This window comes from Lissotriton helveticus, chromosome 1_1 (assembly GCF_964261635.1).
Source record: "Lissotriton helveticus chromosome 1_1, aLisHel1.1, whole genome shotgun sequence".
NCBI classification, from domain to species: domain Eukaryota; kingdom Metazoa; phylum Chordata; class Amphibia; order Caudata; family Salamandridae; genus Lissotriton; species Lissotriton helveticus.
In genome coordinates this window covers 1,745,915,551-1,745,934,495 of record NC_136057.1, presented here as the reverse complement: position 1 = coordinate 1,745,934,495, position 18,945 = coordinate 1,745,915,551, and the positions used below count along the sequence as shown (strand labels likewise).

At 51.4% G+C, this 18,945-nt stretch overlaps 1 protein-coding gene across 1 annotated transcript in view; it reads right to left on the bottom strand.

Moving 5' to 3' along the window:
* PPAN (peter pan homolog) overlaps window positions 1-18,945 on the bottom strand; it is a 150,805-nt gene that overhangs the window by 64,462 nt on the left and 67,398 nt on the right. The window contains exons 10-11 of the mRNA XM_078639937.1: window positions 9,044-9,173; window positions 8,341-8,504 (exon numbers count right to left, since the gene is read on the bottom strand). Coding sequence (XP_078496063.1) covers window positions 8,341-8,504; window positions 9,044-9,173 — 294 coding nt within the window. The remainder of the gene's footprint in view (window positions 1-8,340; window positions 8,505-9,043; window positions 9,174-18,945) is intronic.

Here is an 18,945-nt window from a genome sequence, read left to right as displayed (position 1 = left end):
TCTGTATAGACTGGTTCATGTGGAATTTGGACACCACCTTCGGCATGACGTGTGGGTCAGTCCTCATCACAACCCTATCATTGTGTATTTGTATGTAGGGTTCTTGTAGCGTCAGCGCCTGAAGCTCGCTTACTCTGCGTAAGGACGTTATTGCAACCAGGAAAGCTGTTTTCATAGTTAGCATCTTTAGGGAGGCCTTGTGAAGTGGTTCAAAGGGCTCTTTCATGAGTTCCGTTAGGACTATGTTCAAGTTCCATGCAGGTGGCGGCACCCGCTTGGGTGGTGCGATCCTTTTCGCTCCTTCCAGTAATCTCTTCACCACCTGTGATGTGAAGAAACTCCTGCACGTTTCTCCCCTTGTGTAGGCGACTATCGCTGCCAAGTGAACTCTTAACGAGGATGAGCTAAGGTTTTTCTCCAGCAAGTGAGTCAGGTACTTCAGCACTGTGGAGTCCTTCTTCATCTTATTGTGAAGTCCTTCTTTTCTGCACCACATTGTGAATCTTTTCCATTTCGCAACATAGCACTTCCGAGTGCTGGGCCTTCGTGCCTCGAAGGACCCTCAGGGTGCTTTCTGGCAGTCTCAAATGTGCGAACTCTATGTCCTCAGGGGCCACGCTACTAGGCTCAGGCTCTCTGGCTCTGGGTGTAGCACCTCTCCGTTCTGCATGGAGAGTAGGTCTTTCCTCTTGCCGAATCTGAGGGGTGCACACTGTCTCATCTCCATGATCTGCGAGTACCATGTCTGTCTGGCCCACTGTGGCGCGACCAGTATCAGGGTCATGTTGCTCGCTCTGCACTTGCTCAGCACTCTGTGCATCAGTGGTAACGGGGGAAAAGCGTAAGCAAATGGCCTTGACCAGTCTATCCATAGGGCTTTCCCCAGGGACCCCTCCTCGGGCTGTCTGGATGCGAAGTTTTGGCATTTTGCATTCCGGCGTGTGGCAAACAGGTCCACTGATGGTGTTCCCCATCTGTCGAACAGCCACCTTGTCTCTTGAGCATTGAGCTCCCACTCGTGGGATGCCGATGTCTGTCTGCTGAGCCAGTCTGCCTGTATCTTGTCCTTCCCTGGTAGGTATATGGCTAGCAGGTCTATCTTGAGAGGGATGGCCCATCTCCATATCTCCTGCGCCAGCGTTGAAAGCGTGGCTGACTGTGCCACCCTGCTTGTTGATGTAGAACATCGCGGTGGTGTTGTAGCAACACCTTGTGCTTGTACAGTCTTGTTTGGAAAGCTTTCAGTGCAAGGAAGATAGTCTTCAATTCTAGGTAATTGATGTGCTTCGTCGCATCTGCTGGCGTCCACAGACCCCTCACCTTGAGCTCCTCCATGTGAGCGCCCTTCAGGGATGCGTCTGTGGTGATGGTCACTGTTGGCGTTGGGGGCGTTAGAGGCTTCCCCCTTGTTATGTTCCCCATGGTCCACCATGTCATCTCCTTCTGCACTGCGTGTGTTACAACCACTAGATCCTCCCAACTGCCTGTAGCTTGTGACCATTGCTCCTGTAGCCATTCTTGAATGGGTCTCATGTGGAGAGGTACATTTGGTACCAGGTGGATGCATGATGCCATCATCCCCATGATCTTGCTCGCAGTCCTCACTGTCCGAGCTTGTCCCTTCCGGTAGAGGAGAGTTTCCTTCACCAGCGCCCTCGCCCTCTTCTCGCTGGGGAACACCTTGCCCTGTAAGGTGTTGATCTGTGCCCCCAGGAAGATCTTCACTTGTTCCGGCTCCATTGATGATTTCTTCCAATGGATGGAGAACCCCAGGCTTATGAGCGTGCTCGTCACTGTGTGCGTGCTGCTTGCATTTCTGGTATGAGTTTGCTTTCACCAGCCAGTCGTCCAGGTAGGGGTATATGTGTATTCCCTGCCTTCGTAGGTGCGCTGCGACTGCTGCGAGGCACTTTGTGAAGACCCTTGGTGCCGATTTCAGCCCGAAGGCTAGTGTCGTGAACTGGTAGTGGCTTTCTACGATGGTGAACCTGAGCATATGCTTGTGCTTTCTGTTCATTGGGATGTGCAGGTAGGCGTCCTTGAGGTCTATTGTGACCATGAAGTCCCCGATCTGCAGTTGCGGGAGCACCTCTTGCAGGGAGGTCATTTTGAATTTTTGCGTTCTTATGAATTTGTTCAGGAACCTTAGGTCCAGAATGGGTCTCATTGTCTCGTCTACTTTTGGTACCAGGAAGTACGTTGAGTATATTCCTTTGTTTCTTTCCTTGAAGGGTACCCGTTCTATGGCCTGCTTCTGCAGGAGTTCTTTTGCTTCTTCCTGAAGGCGCTCTAGCTGTTTGCTTGCTAGTGGCTTTCTTTTTGGTTTTCTGCTTGTTGGCCTCCCCTCCAACTCTATGCAGTATCCGAATTGGATGATGTTGAGGATCCATTTGTCTGATGTGATTTCTCTCCATTCTTGGAGGTAAAATATTAGTTTACCTCCCACTGGTGTTATGTGGTCGTAGATGTCTAGCTTGTCTTGACCCCTCTGTACGTGCTGCCCCCTGGGATCTTTTCTGTGGGCGGGGACACAGTTTTTTGAAGTCACTTAGAGGCGGGCTGCTGTCCCCCTCTTCTATTCTGTCCACGTCCATTTCCTCTCCCTCGAAAGGACTGGCCTCTTTGTTGGTACTGCCAGGACTGCTTCTGCTGACCCTGCGAGTCTGCTTGGTGCGTTTGTTGGAAAGCCTGGTGTGATGTACCTGGCTGGTTTCCACCTCTCCCGCCAGGCCTCCGTGACGGGGTGCCCCTTTTGTTGCCTCTGAACTGCAATGCTCCCATGGACCTTGCTGTTTCGTTATCCTTTTTTAGTTGACTCAGCTTCTCATCAACTGTTGTTCCGAAAAGCGTATCGCCGTTGAACGGTGTGTTCAGGATGCTGTGTTGCACCTCGGGTTTGAAACCTGAAATCCTGAGCCAGGCGTGTCTTCTTTCAGTGACACCCATCATCATGAGCCTGCTGGAGGTGTCTGCTCCATCCAGGGCCGTCTTGAGGCAAGAATTTGCAGCGTTCTTCCCTTCTTCAACCAGTTTTTCGGCCTTCTGCCTGGCATCCTGGGGCAGGTCCTTCACCAACTGCCCCAGCTCCTCCATGATCTGGTACATGTGCCTGTTTATCAGGGCGTTGGAATTAGCCATGCGCCAGTGGGTCGCGGCATTCCGTTCGATCCTTCTGCCCACCAGATCCATCCTCTTGCTCTCCTTATCCGGTGGTGGTCCAGAAGTAGTGGGCACGTTAGCCCTCTTTCTTGCTGTGGCCGTGATAATGGAGTCTGTGGAGACCGTGCCCTGAATGTAGGGTGGGTCCTTTGAGGAATGTTTATATTTCTTTTCTGTTCTGGGAGTTACAGCCTTGCATGTTGCGGGTTCCCTGAATGCCTCCTTCCCCTGAGCCAAGACGCTGTCGAGCATTGGTAGGTACTGGCTCCTTGTTTGTGTGGGGAGCAATGTCTCTAGAAGGAAGTCTGCTTTCTGCTTCTCTTCGTCGAGCTTGAGTTTGAAAGCTGCTGCGGCAGACTTTATCACAGAGTTGTAGGCCCCGATGTCGTCCGGCGGCGAGGGCCTCGAGGGATATGTGTCGACCGCCTCCTCTGGGCTGTCGGTGTCGACATCTAGGTAATCCACCTCCTGTAAGTCCGAGGGGGCCGACTCGGCGTCCGTCCTGCTGTCCTCTTCCTCCCCATAGTTGTAACTATAGTAGGGACTGTCGTCCTCTTCCTGGTCGTCGACCACCTCGACGTCCGGGTCTTGTTCCTCGGCGACCTCGTCTTGCTCCTCGACCACCTCCACCACTGGTGGCTTGGTCTTGTGTGGAATCGTGAAGGTTTTCATCTTTGCGTCAAATTCTTTCTTCCGCTGCAAGATGTTTTCCATTTCGGCCCCGAGGCGCCTTCTCTCTTTTCCCATCTCGGCTGCGTGTTCCGCGTCGGATGGTTCGGCCACTCTTTTCGGCGGTTGGCTCGGCGCCGTGCTTTTCGGTGCCGGAGGTTTAGACGCCGAACCGGGTTTCGGGTCTCTGGTCGGCGCTTTAGGGTCCTTCTCCCTCGGCGTCGATCGATCCTTTTCGGGGACGATTTTCGACGACTTTTGCTGTTCAACAGCTCTCGGCGCCGGGGACTCCTTCTCAGAGGGTCCGCTGGGCCTGTGAATAGTCGCGGGCGCCAGGTGTTTTGGCGCCAGCGCTTTAGGGGCCTTGCCCTCGTTTTTTCGAGACTCAGTCTCTCGGGTTCTTGGGGGCCGGAGAGTCTCCTACCTTATCAGAAGTCTTGGTGTAATCGGTCTCTACGACCGTGTAGCTGTCGTCTTCGGCGGCATCGTTGTCCTCTTCCTCGGAGGACATCCCCAGCTCGTGGAGGGATGGAGTCGGGGCCTTTCCCTGCAGGGTGGCGTGCGCTACCCTCTGTCTCTCTCTCACACGAAGGGTCTTCGGGATGAAGGCGGAGCAGGCGTTGCAGTCCTCGCTTTCGTGATTTACCGGTAGGCAAAGGTTGCAAACTGGGTGCTGGTCCTTCTGCGCGTACTTGTGGTGGCAGTTACGGCAGAACTTGAACGGCGTGTTGTCCATCATCGAGCGCTCAGGGCCTCTCTGGTCGCGTATTCGTCGAAGATCTCGATAAATTCTTCTCCTTTGCTGGTTCTTGGTCGATGAAGTCTCCTGGAGTCTTCAGATGATTTTTCTTTCCAATTTCTGTATTTTCCTTCTTCTTTCTCCAAAAATGTCTGGAGCCTAAACGGGAACGATCCAGACCCGACCGCGGAAAAAAAGAATCTGAAGATGGCGCCCAAGAGTGGGAGCTTCCGCAGGAAGCATGCCGACGTCACCGGAAATGCACCCAAGGAGGTGTGACGCCGACGCCCACCTGGGCTACAAAAAAATACAAAAAAACAAAGAAAAGACTACGAATCCGGACCCAACCACAAGACCGCGGAATAATGCACAGCATAGTGAATCCAGAAAGATTCACGCTGCAAAACTCATGGATCGTTCCTCCCCCTCCACCCCCCCCCATTTCAACAACCATCCGCGCTGGGAGATAACAATGCAGTGCAACAACCCGTGGAATGGACTTCATGGCCGAGCGCGGCCACAGGTAGCGGCCCGGTCATCACGGCGGCGGTTTGAGGGGCATAAGTGCAAGCACGGCAGGCCTGTGGCCAGGGCGCGCTATAACAGGTCAGCGGGACACCATACCTGGGGGCACGGGGCGCCTGACCCCCGGCTCCTCATAGGATCTCCTTATGCTGGATCGAGGCACACTGGGCAGTGCTCACCTGGCCTGTATTAGCCATCTGAGGCACCGGTTTTGGAATCCGGGTCATCAGCCGGCAGTAGGTGGGGCTTGACTGCATTCCCGGTCATCCCCCCGTCACATGGCAAGAGGGTCAGTGCGAGTCCTCAAGGCCAGCAGTGCCGGGCCGGCGGGCATCACGTCTACTGCTGAGCTCTAGTGAGGGTCCCCCCTCCCCTCCCTCATCTCTATCACGCGGCTGCACTGAGGCAGCCTTTATGCCTGCAGCCCCCAAGGTAAGTTCCAGCTTCACTGCTGCAAAGTATCAGGGTCAGTGGGCATTTGTTGTTTAGCGATAGCGAGGAGGTGAGGTTCACTGCCTTCATGAGGGTAGGAATTCGCAAGCGGGCTAATGTCTTGCTCCAGGAAACTGAATGGTTTTCATTGCAGGGATTTAGTGAGCGAACCAGACCCGGGACTCTGACAAATGGCTGGGTCTCCGGCGGCTTACCACCCGCACCCCACACTGGGAGACCTGCCCCCACCCCACAGCAGCGCTCGTACAGCCCACCCCTGAACGGGAGGAAACTGAAAGTAGCAGCAAAGTGCCACAGGCATCTGAAAACAGTGTGTACGGCCGGGAGATTGATACCCCGCCTTCCTAGATGCCAACAGCAGCAGCCCCAGTTGATGCGTGCTGTGGGCTCTTGATAAATGATAGAAGTATATCTCCGCATGCGATTCCTCGTATGAAGTCTGTTTTGTGTGTGTGCCCCCACCCCCTGTTGCCTCATTGTGCACGCTTTTCTGCCCCCGACCACCCTGTTGCCTAGTTGTGCTCGCTTTTCTGCCCCCCCACCCCCGTTGCCTTGTTGTGCCTGCTTTTCTGCCCCCCACCCCCTGTTCCTCGTTGTGCTAGCTTTTCTGCCCCCCACCCCGTTCCTCGTTGTGCTAGCTTTTCTGCCCCCACCCCACTGTTCCTCGTTGTGCTTGCTTTTCTGCCCCCCACCCCCTGTTGCATCGTGCTCACTTTTCTGCCCCCCCCTCGCTCTTCTGCCCCCCCAACCCCCGCTTCTCTGCCCCCACCCCCGTTGCCTTGTTGTGCCTGCTTTTCTGCCCCCCCACCCCCTGTTCCTCGTTGTGCTCGCTTTTCTGCCCCCCCACCCCCTGTTCCTCGTTGTGCTAGCTTTTCTGCCCCCCACCCCGTTCCTCGTTGTGCTTGCTTTTCTGCCCCCCGTTGCCTCATTGTGCTTGCTTTTCTGCCCCCCCTGTTGCCTCATTGTGCTCGCTTTTCTGCCCCAGCCCCCTGTTGCCTCGTTGTGCTCGCATTTCTGCCCCCAGCCCCGTTGCCTCGTTGTGCTCGCATTTCTGCCCCCCCCCACCCCGTTCCTCGTTGTGCTCACTTTTCTGCCCCCTTCTTCTGTGTGTGTGGGGGGGGGGCTCTGTGTGTGTGGGGGGGCTCTGTGTGTGGGGGGGCTCTGTGCGTGGGGGGGCTCTGTGCGTGGGGGGGGCTCTGTGCGTGGGGGGGGCTCTGTGCGTGGGGGGGGCTCTGTGCGTGGGGGGGGCTCTGTGCGTGGGGGGGGCTCTGTGCGTGGGGGGGGCTCTGTGCGTGGGGGGGGCTCTGTGCGTGGGGGGGGCTCTGTGCGTGGGGGGGGCTCTGTGCGTGGGGGGGGCTCTGTGCGTGGGGGGCTGTGCGTGGGGGGCTGTGTGTGTAGGGGGGCTCTGTGAGGGGGCTCTGTGTGGGGGGGGCTCTGTGTGGGGGGGCTCTGTGTGGGGGGGCTCTGTGTGGGGGGGCTCTGTGTGGGGGGGCTCTGTGTGGGGGGCTCTGTGTGGGGGGGCTCTGTGTGGGGGGGCTCTGTGTGGGGGGGCTCTGTGTGGGGGGGCTCTGTGTGTGTGGGGGGGCTCTGTGTGTGTGGGGGGGCTCTGTGTGTGTGGGGGGGCTCTGTGTGTGGGGGGGCTCTGTGTGTGTGGGGGGGCTCTGTGTGTGTGGGGGGGCTCTGTGTGTGTGGGGGGGCTCTGTGTGTGTGGGGGGGCTCTGTGTGTGTGGGGGGGCTCTGTGTGTGTGGGGGGGCTCTGTGTGGGGGGGGCTCTGTGTGGGGGGGGCTCTGTGTGGGGGGGGCTCTGTGTGGGGGGGGCTCTGTGTGGGGGGGGCTCTGTGTGGGGGGGGCTCTGTGTGGGGGGGGCTCTGTGTGGGGGGGGCTCTGTGTGGGGGGGGCTCTGTGTGGGGGGGGGCTCGGTGTGGGGGGGCTCGGTGTGGGGGGGGCTCGGTGTGTGGGAGGCTTTGTGTGTGTGGGGGGCTCTGTGTATGTGGGGCTCTCTCTGTGTGTGGGGCTCTCTCTGTGTGTGGGGCTCTCTGTGGGTGGGTGCAAATGCAATAGGTCTCGTGTTTGCGAGAGATTAAGCTATTGACATTGTAAATGACCATGCCATTTATTTATGTTTTAAAAACCAACACATAAATAAAAATGTTGTCATTTACAATGCCAATAGCTCTAACTTTGGCAAAGGCGAGACCGTTGCATTGTAAATGCTTGTTATAAATCTGTCCAGGATTTGCATTGGGGCATTTTCCATTCTTTTAACCACATCAGTGCTAAAGCAATTCATCCTTGGTGCTGATCTTCTTGAAATCCCATTGTTCATGACGAGCTGAGCTCGTCATGAGCACAGGAGCAGTGTACTGCATGACGAGCTGAGCTCGTCATGAGCATGGAAGGGGTTAACACACTTATTTGCCTTTTTCAGGACAATTCTTTTTATTTTAAATGCAGGGTTGCAAGGCGAGGACCATTGGCTTTGCCAATGCTTGTTATTTAGGGTAATTAGTACTCTGAACTTGTAACGCGGAACTCTGGGACATTACATTCACTATCATATTCAAAACAGATAAAAAAGTGTACTATGTTTCAGAGGACCAATGTATGCAATGCAGAAAATGATGCAGCCTAAAAGTCACCACTTCAAATCATCCTAGACTAGACACAGGTTCCCATTCCTTTGACAACGATAAAAACAAGTACCATCCGTTAACATAAGATTAACATCAGTTTGTTTTATAGAGTTTGGATACCAAAGTGTTTTAGCACAGTAGGAAAAAACGTATGTATATTACCTTCATCTGGCTCCTGTCCCACTTCTTGTCTGTAATATTCAACATCATCGTCGTCGTCCTCAGCTGGCTTCTCATCGTCTGCCATGCCGGGGTCTTCCACTTCACTATCTTCATCACTAGCAGACTGCAGCTTTTTGCGTTTTATCCCTTCTAAGCTTTTCTGTCTGGCAATAAAATACTAACGTTTTAGTACCCGTTCAGAGAAAAAAAAACAGGCAGCTGTCCTACTCTCAAAGGTTGAAAATGTGCAGCTATCTCAAGTATGTGAGGGTCACACAGAGGGTCTGCAGTGGAAACTGTTCTCAGCTGAGCTCTTTACTCTTCTCTCATCTCACTTCTTGTATGGTTCCTACTCCGATTTTCACTGCTCCTGCTGTTCCACTGGTGTCACAGTTTCTTACATTCTCCCCATCCCCCACAACGGTCCTTGCATTCTCAATTCCCTACATCACTTTTCCTTGCATTTCACCTTTGCCTCAGTATTCTTTACAAATCACCCTAATTGTCTCACTGGTCCCTGCATCCTCGTGTCTCACTTTCCTTTCATTCTCCCTTCCTTTTCTCACTGCTCTTTGATTTCCCTCAGCCTCGCATCATGCTGCTTGTATCATCCGCCATTGCAGGGCACCTTACTTGCTGCATCATCTCATTCCCAAGCCTCTTCTCACACCTTTTTGCTTCGTGAATTTCGCATCATGCTTACTTGTGTGTTTCACGCTGCTCCTTTTTCTGCTGGACATCTTGCTCTTGCTTTTGGCGCCTTTGTGCTTTTAGCTTCAGTTTCTTTTCTTTTCTCTCTAGGGTTACTTTGAGTTCCTCTTCGGTCTTCTGAACTGGTGAAACAAATCATACCAAGCATGAAACAAACTGCTGCAAGAGAGGAAGGAGCAAATTCACATATATGAACAAGCATTTGCAATGCAATAGGTCTCGCAGCATTAAAAAGTTTGAGTTATTGGCATTGTAAATGACAATGCTTTGCATTAATTGTTTTTTAATTTGCAATTGGTATATAAACATTGTTTGTGAATGGCAGCTGGAGGCAGAGACAACTGCACACGAGAGAGGCTGAGTGGTGAAACACGAAGGAGGGGGCAGATTGGTGCACACAGAGGGACGGAGACAGGGGGTGTAGAGGAGGACACAGGAGGGCATAGGGAGGCACAGAAGTCACACGGCGGAGGGAGAGAGGAACGCACACAAGCAAGACTGAGTGGTGCAACACGAGGGATGGGGCAGACAGAGGGACTTAGACGGGGGTGTATAGGTGCACACAAGAGGATACAGGAGAGTTCAGGAGGAGTGCATAGGGAGGCACCGAGGTCACACAGCCGGAGGCACAGAAGAATGCACACGAGAGGCTGAGAGGTGTCACACAGGCACGGGGTACAGATTGGCACACACAGAGGGAAGGAGAGAGAGAGAGATTGAGCACATGGGGACAACCCAAGACAGGGGACGGCCCGCCGCGGGAGGGGAACCTGGGAGCCCCCAATCCAACCAACGAGGACCAGAGAGGCAAGGCGGCAGTGGAACTCCCCTGCTCCCAGGGGGAGTGACTGCTCCCGCTGGAACATATTTTGGGGGTAGTGACGCAGCACTGCAGAGGGCTAGGGGCCCACCTTGACTGGGCGGGGAAGAAACCGGCCCGCCAGATTCCTATGGCAGCACTGCTCCAACAGCCAAATAAGTGAGGTTGCCCCTGGTGAATACTCTTCCAGTCGGCGTTCCTTGGAATCACTGCGGGCACGTAGTGTGCCATATCGGCAGTTAGCACTTGTTTCCTCTGGGTGCCCCAGTGCGCAGTAGGCCATGCGGCAGGAGGGGAGTGGGCACCATCAATGCTGTGGGGTGGCCTGCAGCTACAACAGTCAGACGGTGGCCAGTAGCTTGTCTAGTGTGCCCCAGATCCACTCAGCAGAGCCCGGAGAAGCAAAGAAGCCTCAGAACCCCTGAGGTAACAGTGATTGTGCCCGCTGGGATATCTCGGGGTGTAGCAGCACGGCATTGTGGAGGCCTGGGGCCATACCCTAATTCAATAGAGCAGAGCCAGAACACTCACTTGGGGCAGCTGCGGGACTCTTGCGACAGCGTTGCACCGTCAGCCAAGTAAGGACATCTGCCCCTAATACGTAGCTACCTTTTTAGCCAGCACTCCCCTTGTAGGAAACAGTGAATTGCTGAGGACACTGAGCGGACTGTAGCAGCATATCTGACTTTGTGTTCAACTTGATGCCCCATCGTGCTGGGAGCCGCGCAGCAGGAGCAGAAAGAGTGTACACACTGTAGCGGGCGGCCATCGCTCTTTACAACCAATCTCTTAAGTGCTCCGACAGTGATATCCCCAGCATAACGAGTAGGTTGCTGACCAAAGGGGTCTGGTTGATAGGACGAAGAAGAAACGAGCCACAAATAAGACAAGTCCCAAAACGCAAAAGGGGAAAAAAATACGTGTTAAACTTGGTAGCACTTTCTGGGCATTGGCTGCACCTCATTAGTACCAGCTTAACGCCCAAATATAGTACTAATCAAAATAGTGGTACATGCTCGTCTTTCTGAAGGGGAACATATAAATCGAGTTTAGAAGTGAGTAGCGTATTGGCACCCTGTTTATTTCAGTGTAGTTTTGGTGAACCGCAGGCTAGAACTAGTCTGACTGAGCACTGCAACTAATCTCCCCGTGCCTACGATTGTAAATGTGTAGCCTGTGATGCACCTGTATAATTCAAAAGAAGTAAATCTCCACTTAATGTATGTGATTTTGCATGATCTCGCAACATTCACTAAAGTGCACAGCTTGGCTCTGCGCAGGTAGGTTTGTGCTGAGTGGTTGACCTCGGAGCTTGGGAACTGAGTCTCGAGTCTCCTGTGATTCTGGGCAAATCACTTAATACCCCCGCCCCCTCCCGTGCCTAACAAAATGCATGCGTCCCGTCTGTAACGGAACTGCTGCTCATGTACGCGCTACATGAAACTAAAACAAGCATTTACAATGCAATGGTTTCGCCTTTGGAAAAGTTAGAGCTATTGGCATTGTAAATGACAAAATTTGTATTTATGTGTTGGTTTTGAAAACAGATAAATAAATGGCATTGTCATTTACATTGCCATTAGCTTAATCTCTTGCAAATCCGAAACCTATTGTACCCTACGGACGACAGCAGACAGCAATTACTACCACACACACACACCCAGAGCCACACACACACACACACCCAGAGCCAGCCACACACACACACACACACCCACACACCCAGAGCCACACACACACACACACACACACACACACACACAGCCACACACACACCCAGAGCCACACATACCCAGAGCCACACACACACCCAGAGCCATACACACACACACCCAGAGCCACACACACACACACACACACCCAGAGCCACACACACCCACCCAGAGCCACACACACACACACCCAGAGCCACACACACACACACCCAGAGCCACACACACCCACCCAGAGCCACACACACACACTCAGGAGAGCAAGCACAGCGAGGGGGCAGGGAAGCAAGCACAGCGAGGGGGCAGGGAACTAAAAGTAAAATACTAAAAATAAAATATTCCATGTCGCAATTAAAGTTACCATCAGCCAGTCACTGGTTAATGACTGTAAAAAAATCATCATCACCTATGTACCGAAGGGAGGAGTAAAGAACCTCAGGGTGCCCTTCAGTGTAAAAGTCTTCATTGGCTTAGGGTGCAGGTGGGCCTTACTTTTGTTTGAGCAAATGATGTGAACAGGCCCTGTCCCGTCCTGATGCTCTGTTCAGGACGGGGATGATCAATAAAATGATAATGAATTACCATGTTATTTTTTATCTCTGGGGGTTTGGGGATAATTTAAGTGTGGCAACACTCCTCTGCTACAACAGAGGAACTGTCCCTGCGTTCTGCACCAATAGAACTTATACTGACGAGGGCCCTGGCACTTATTTTACAAATTAAGCACTGGTCGCCTAGCTATGTAGCTATGTAGCAAGGCTTTGAATACCGGTGGGAAAGAAGATGCATCGACTGTCAGTCCTGCCCACAGACCTCAGGGCAGTGACTAACCAAGGAAGGTAGATAAATTAATAATAGGGATCCTTCAGGTGCAGCATTATCATCCAGTTGCCCGGATCCAAGAGAAATAAAACCTCTGCCAAAGTGAGCATACTGAATTTGTCCTGTTTAAGAAAGAAGTTGAGAAAGTGGAGATCTGAAATTGGACAAAGGCCTCCATTTACCTTTGGCACCAGGAAGAGTGAGGATAAAATCCACTCCCTATTTCAGATGCTGGAACCCTCTCCATGGCTTCTTCATCTAAGAGTGTAGCCTTATTGCTGCAGAATGGACAAATAGTCCCTATAAAGCAGCTCTGATGTGGGTGGAATATATGTCATGTAGAACAGGAATGGCAGGGTGTACCCTTGCTGGACTATCTGAGCACCCATTTATCAGATACAATGTTCTGTCACCCATGGAGAAAATAAATTCTCCTTTCTCCAACAGGGTGGCCATATGCCACAGAGGGCAAACAAAAGAACCTTGGAAGCTGCAGCAGAGTGACAGGGGGCTGGGCAGTATGCTGCCCCTGAGGTCATGGATGTTGACAGCCAGATCCTCGACCCGACCTTAAGAAAATAACTTGTGGGTCAGTTGCAAGGTTGAAGGGCATTGGCACGGTCTTTGTGCCACACCCTTTCCGTAGCGTCAAAAGGCAAAAATGCTAGGGCTACTTCCACATAGGCACAAGGGAGACAGAGGGAGTGCAGTATGGCCCAATTGTTTTGTTTTAGCACTTCAGTGCCGAGTCTGCTTCGTTTCCAAACAGGTAGGTGCTGTCAAACAGCATACCCATTAATGATGCTTTGTACATCACCCGAAATAAACAAGAAACTAAATCCAGCATGATGCCAAAGCATCACACTGGTACTGAACGCCCTGGCTAAACATTCAGTAGTATCCAGCCAATAGTGGGTGACATTTTGATGTGTGTTAGCCACCCTGGACGATCTGCGCTAGGTTAGAACGAAATTCAACATGGACTGCGGGAAAGATCTAGCTTACCATGTTCCAAAGTGCATGTGAGCATAGTCCAAAGAGGCAGATGGCATTGACTGAACCAAGGGCCAGACTAGCTGAGGTGAAGATTAGTTCCCCAAATGCCTCTGTATGTTTTTACTCACTATAAGGAGGAGTTGTAGGGAATGAGTTTCGTTTAACCTACGGGTAGAGTCCTGGACCACTAGGCTCGCAGAAGTGAGACACTGTGTGAGGAAAGCAGAGTCACAACGGTTAGGTCTTTGGCGTCTAGCCACTTGCCTATTTATTGGCCACAAGAACAAGGTTTGGCCTGAAATGCCTATTAAGTGCAATAGTCTGAGCCCCATTGCAAGGAAGGAGCGGTTCTGTGTTGGCCTGGTCAGAAGGTAGAGCCTCAGATAGTACGTTAGTTTAAACCTTGATAAATCGAAGCTGCAAGTCACAAACTTCAGCCACAGGCCGGTTGACTACAGCTAGGGGGCTGATTATTTTGTTGATTGGCAGGGGGAGGGGGGACGCAAAACAATCTAAGGAGAAGTATACAATCTATTGGCCTTGTGTAGATGCTTCAGAAAATAGTTATTATAAAAGTATTGGAATGAGCAATTCCATCATCACCATTTTCATCAACCAGACCATGTTGCCTGTGTTGTGAATCCGAACCAAAAAGGATTTGGAGTGCTTAAGGTAGACTCCCGAGAAGTGGTAATATATCAGAATGAGGGTGGACCATCTGTGTCAGATAGAATGAGACTTCGGTCAAGCTCATGGCAGATTAATCTTGGAGTTAGACAAAACAATTGGATGCGCCTCTGACATTAGCATCACAGCCAGCAATGGCATGGCAGGATCAGCATGAGTTGTGGCATCCGGTTCGAAGTCAGAATGGAAGCTGGTCCTAGAGAGGGGACAGACCCCACAAAGGGGTCAAAAGACTCACATGACGTCAAGGACAGATCCACTGACAGTAATGCAATTAGAGGCCTCCTCGGATCAGTGGAGCCTGAAGGCGTGCCAGAGGGAGCTGGTAGGGTAGATACGCAATATGGCTCTGAAAGACCGATATATGAAGCAGTGTCACCGATAGATGCAGAAACTTTTTTTTAATCTGTCCCAGTTGAGGAATCTGCTCCTCAGTAGGAAATCAGGACCAAGACTGAGAGGTACCTTAAGATGCACACAACTTTTCTGAGGAAGAGGGGCAGGACAGAAAAATCCACCTTCAGCTTCTTGGACTTCGAATTACTTGAGGACTTCGAATGAGAATAGGATCTTTCACAGGAACGACTTCCAGAATGGGAATGAGTGAGTCCGTGACTTCGAGTGGGAGCGGGTTGTACATGCATTTCTTTGGTGCTCGGTAACATATACTATCGCTTTGGGCTCAAGGATAACCTTGGATTCATCTGGTCACCGTTGGTGAAGGACTTGGAGTTGTGTCATGCCGCTAGACACCAAAGACATACCTGTTGGTAATCTGTCACATATCTATTTGTGACAGTCGCTATTAGGCTTAAAGGGGGACATGTCCCCTGCACATAGGAAAAATAATTTTGGAACAAAAGTTTCTTCAGAGACAAGGTAAAATTTGAGATTGTGCTCTAGATCTGCATCCCGAAGGAGCAGAAAGAAAGGAACTGACATCCTTGCTTAAGGATGGTGCGTATATGCAAATCCAATGTCATTTCCGGATCGAAGGCGAAACTGAGCCTCACAGTGCCACCTGCAGGTTCAAGTGAAAAATGCTGAGAAAAAAACCCGGATCCAGTCTGGAACATGGGGTTGTTCACAAGGTGGGGAACCTGCACATAGAAGTATCCCTTAAAAAAGTGTGTTTATAAATTAATACATTTAATTATTTGATACACGTTTAATTTGATGAGCTAATGAGCTGTAAAATTGTATTTTAATATTTCTGCGATAATAAACCGTTTATATTTAAATTATAAAAAAATAATAAAAGTTATTACATGTTCCTATATTTTTACCATATGGAGCTCTCTACTTCAGGAGGTATTCAGTTGCTAGTAATAACTTGACTCTCCTAAATTCTGTTGCAGAAATCTTCACCTCATTTGAGGGATGGAGAAATGAAAGTCTACACTTAGGTTTAAATCTACATTCCGCAATGGTGAACAGCAAAAGGGTGGAGAGTTACCTCTAGGCAAGTAAATCTAAATGTGTATGTTCACATTTGTGAATCAGGCTCTTTCATTGCACCGCTTATAAAAAAATATTTTATACTTCACGCATCCCAAGGGAAAATAGAGCATGCCCTTTCTGAAAGGAAGTTGTGCTTCTTAAAATGTTGTAATATTAAGAGTCGCACTTCCTATTCCAAATGATGAGGAAATGTTCAGTAATTCTATGGTGAAGCGTATTAAAAGGAACGTCACTGTGCAGAACTCAATTGTTACCCCAACCACCGACCTCTTTGCCAACCCCTATTTAAGGGAGATTTTTTTCTCCTCCGATGCACAAGTTTGCTATAAAAGAGCCCTTCCGAACACAACTTAGTCCGCGTTCTACACTGGCAGGTGCAGCTGGACAGAAGAAACCTCGAATGAAACAATAAATGAACCAACCTCTTCAACAGTGGCTTACATCCTCGGTTATTGAAAGCATTGCTCTCTGAAAACAACTAGCTTAGTGAGTGGCCATTTGAAATTGTAACTTTTCCTGTTCACTTAGTCATAGTCGCCTATTTTAAATTCAGGCCGATTCACAAATTCGCTCAACGTAGTTTGAAAGGAAAATTTGCGGTCGCTTGGGGTCATATTCCCTTTAGCCAGAAGGACCGCCAAAGATGGACAGACAGACTGTCGGAAATACGCTACATTTGCTGCCATCGGGAAGATCTACCCAACCCACACCCCCTCTAAATTGCACGCCTAACCATAGCTCTGAGCGACAACACGAGAACAGTAATTATGTTTATCTACAGCATCCAATAAGGAGACGTTCCAAGAGTAATTGCAACACCTATGAACGCAAACAAGAAACCCATTCCATACTTTCCCGGACCCATTTCTTTATTTATATTTTTGGGCACCAAAGCATTGGCAGCGGCATGGCTTGAACCAGTTCTGCAAACACCAACACCACAGACCTTGGATTACACCTTTTATATTTACACCATCAACCAAACAGGACACCATTCGTAAACGCTGCGAACATGCAGATAACATTTGAGAGCACTAACCACGTCCTCGCTCCAGAGACACTTACTTGATCTGGCCCAGAGCAGGTTGTATTCTGAGACGGGATAACTTTCATGTTCCAGGGCAGGTCTCGGATCAGGAAGCGCGCCCTTCGAATGCCGACGAAAGATTCTATTTGCAAACCCTTCCAGCTTCTGACGAGCAGACGGAGCCCCCGCACCCTGCACACCTACAAAGTCACTGTAGGTGGTCATCGGTGAACAATTGTTCTTTTTTTTCAAACCGTGCCAAAGAGGAAGGTACCGTTCTAAAACAAGCTTGAGCAAAGCGATTGCAAATGTCGAACTTCCTGTTTGTCACATGAGCAAAACCACGACGGCAGTTTCCTTTATTACTAAGTTAGGGAAGGGAACCACTCACCTGGACTTCCTCGGCCGGCGGACAAAATTACTGGCATGGAACGCTCCTCATGAAGGACTGCATGACACGGCCCTGGCTGTAGACGGACGGCTGAGAGCCACGGAGAAGGTGACCCGACACGAGGGAAGGAGCAGTCGCACGGGGATGCACGGGACAAAGGTGCAGGGGACATGGTGATTTCTACTACGGGGGGGGGGGAGGGCCTGTGCTCGGGAGCCTCGGGGCGGTTGATCAATGCAGGCTGCTTCCTCCTTCCGGCTCTCTCCGCCTCCTCCTGCGATGACGCGGAAGGGGGCTCGGCCGGCTGGGCCAATCCCAGCGCGGCCCGGGCTTGAAGGCGGGCGCTGCTTCCTCCTCTCACTCGGGGCCGCGGCGGTGAATACACGGAGCAATGCCGGGTGGGCACCGGCCTTAAATCTAAATATTAAGCGAGGTGGGCACTCGCTCGGGGTACCACAACAGCGGCAAGGTCCCTGGCAGGGTAGGCACCTGCCAGCGGACAAAATAATCGAAAATCAGGTGCCGGCAATGCCGGACCAGATTCGGGGGCGTTCCCGGCTTTTGGCTGACGTATCATGACGTAGCCAAAAGCCAAAGATTCTCGGGAACGCCCCCGTGTCTGGTCCGGCATTGACGGACGCCTCTCTGTTCCAATGGCTAGCCTCCATTTATGGAGCTAGCCAATGAAGCAGAGAGGCGTGTTCAAGTCACCCATACTAGAAACTACAGATTTCTCTGGAGGAGGAGCCTAACGGCTCCGCCCCCCAGCGAAACCTAAACAAGGAAGAAGAAATGGGACCCAGAAGGATACAGAGAAAGAGACAACCCCAGCACTTATTTTATCTGAAATTAAGCATTGGGAAACTGAAGTCCCGGCACCCGTTTTATCTCAAATTAAGCATTGGTACCGTAAAACTAACAAACGGTATAAAAGCGGCTACCATGTCAGCAACAATAATGTCTCACAATGTACACGGAAACTCCCGTCTGAATAAATGCTTGTAAAACAAGCTGCCTTGCCCTCGGTGCGATTGAACAATGTGTTATGAGCAGAGCTGCCCACTGTGTTTTAGGATTATTTCTCATTAGAGGCAGCATGCTGGCAGAAAATAAGGAAGCGTAGGGGGAAAAAGGTTTTCCACAAAAGGATCCGCAAGGAGAAAGTTCTAAGGAAGAATGAAATATTGCAGTGGCGGTCTATTCTTTTGTTTTCTTTAAATTAAAATCTCATATTGACGGGGTGGCGGGGGCATAGTTTGTCATTCGGTTGTGCTTTCCTGCACCTGAACCAAGCCGTAGTGCGACCAGTGGCCCCTATGGCTGTAGCCAATCTCCCTTAAAGCGTAGCCAGAAAGAATGAGTGCCGGACGGAACAACTTTATGTGGGGGTGGTATGTGCCAATGAGCGCCTCTCTGCGCTGCTGTTAATGCAGTTTGTACAGACCTCCTGCTGGTGTGTACTGCTTCTCATGCTCTCTCCCCACTCTTCTCTTCCAGTCTCTGTTGCTTCTGGCTTACCTCATCAGGAACGGCTCCAAGCGTGTGGTGTGAGCGAAACCGAAACCTTCCGTGGGGCAGGACTTCCGGCTTCGGCCACGGAGAGAAGCAGTGCTGGTGACGCGGGGCTCCCATGCCCGAGGGAGAGCCCCGCGGTGGCGGCTGAAGTCCGGAGTGGCGATAAGTGGGCCGGAGGGGGGAAGGGGCGCTCGGTGCACTTGTGTGTGTGTGTGTGTGTGTGTGCGCGCGTGTGTGTGTGTGTGTATATGCGACGGCGGGGGTGGGTTCTCTGTATGTGTGGGTGCGTGCGTCTCTGTGTATGCGCATGCGTGTGTGGTGTTAGAGCTTCCCAGGAGATAGCAGCTGAACGCGTTCGCGAGCGCGTGGCCCTCTCAAATCGCCTCCTCGGAGAGCAAATGCGCGCGGCCAGGTGCTGTCTCCTGGGAAGCAGACTCAGTAACAATAGATCTCTAGCGAGACA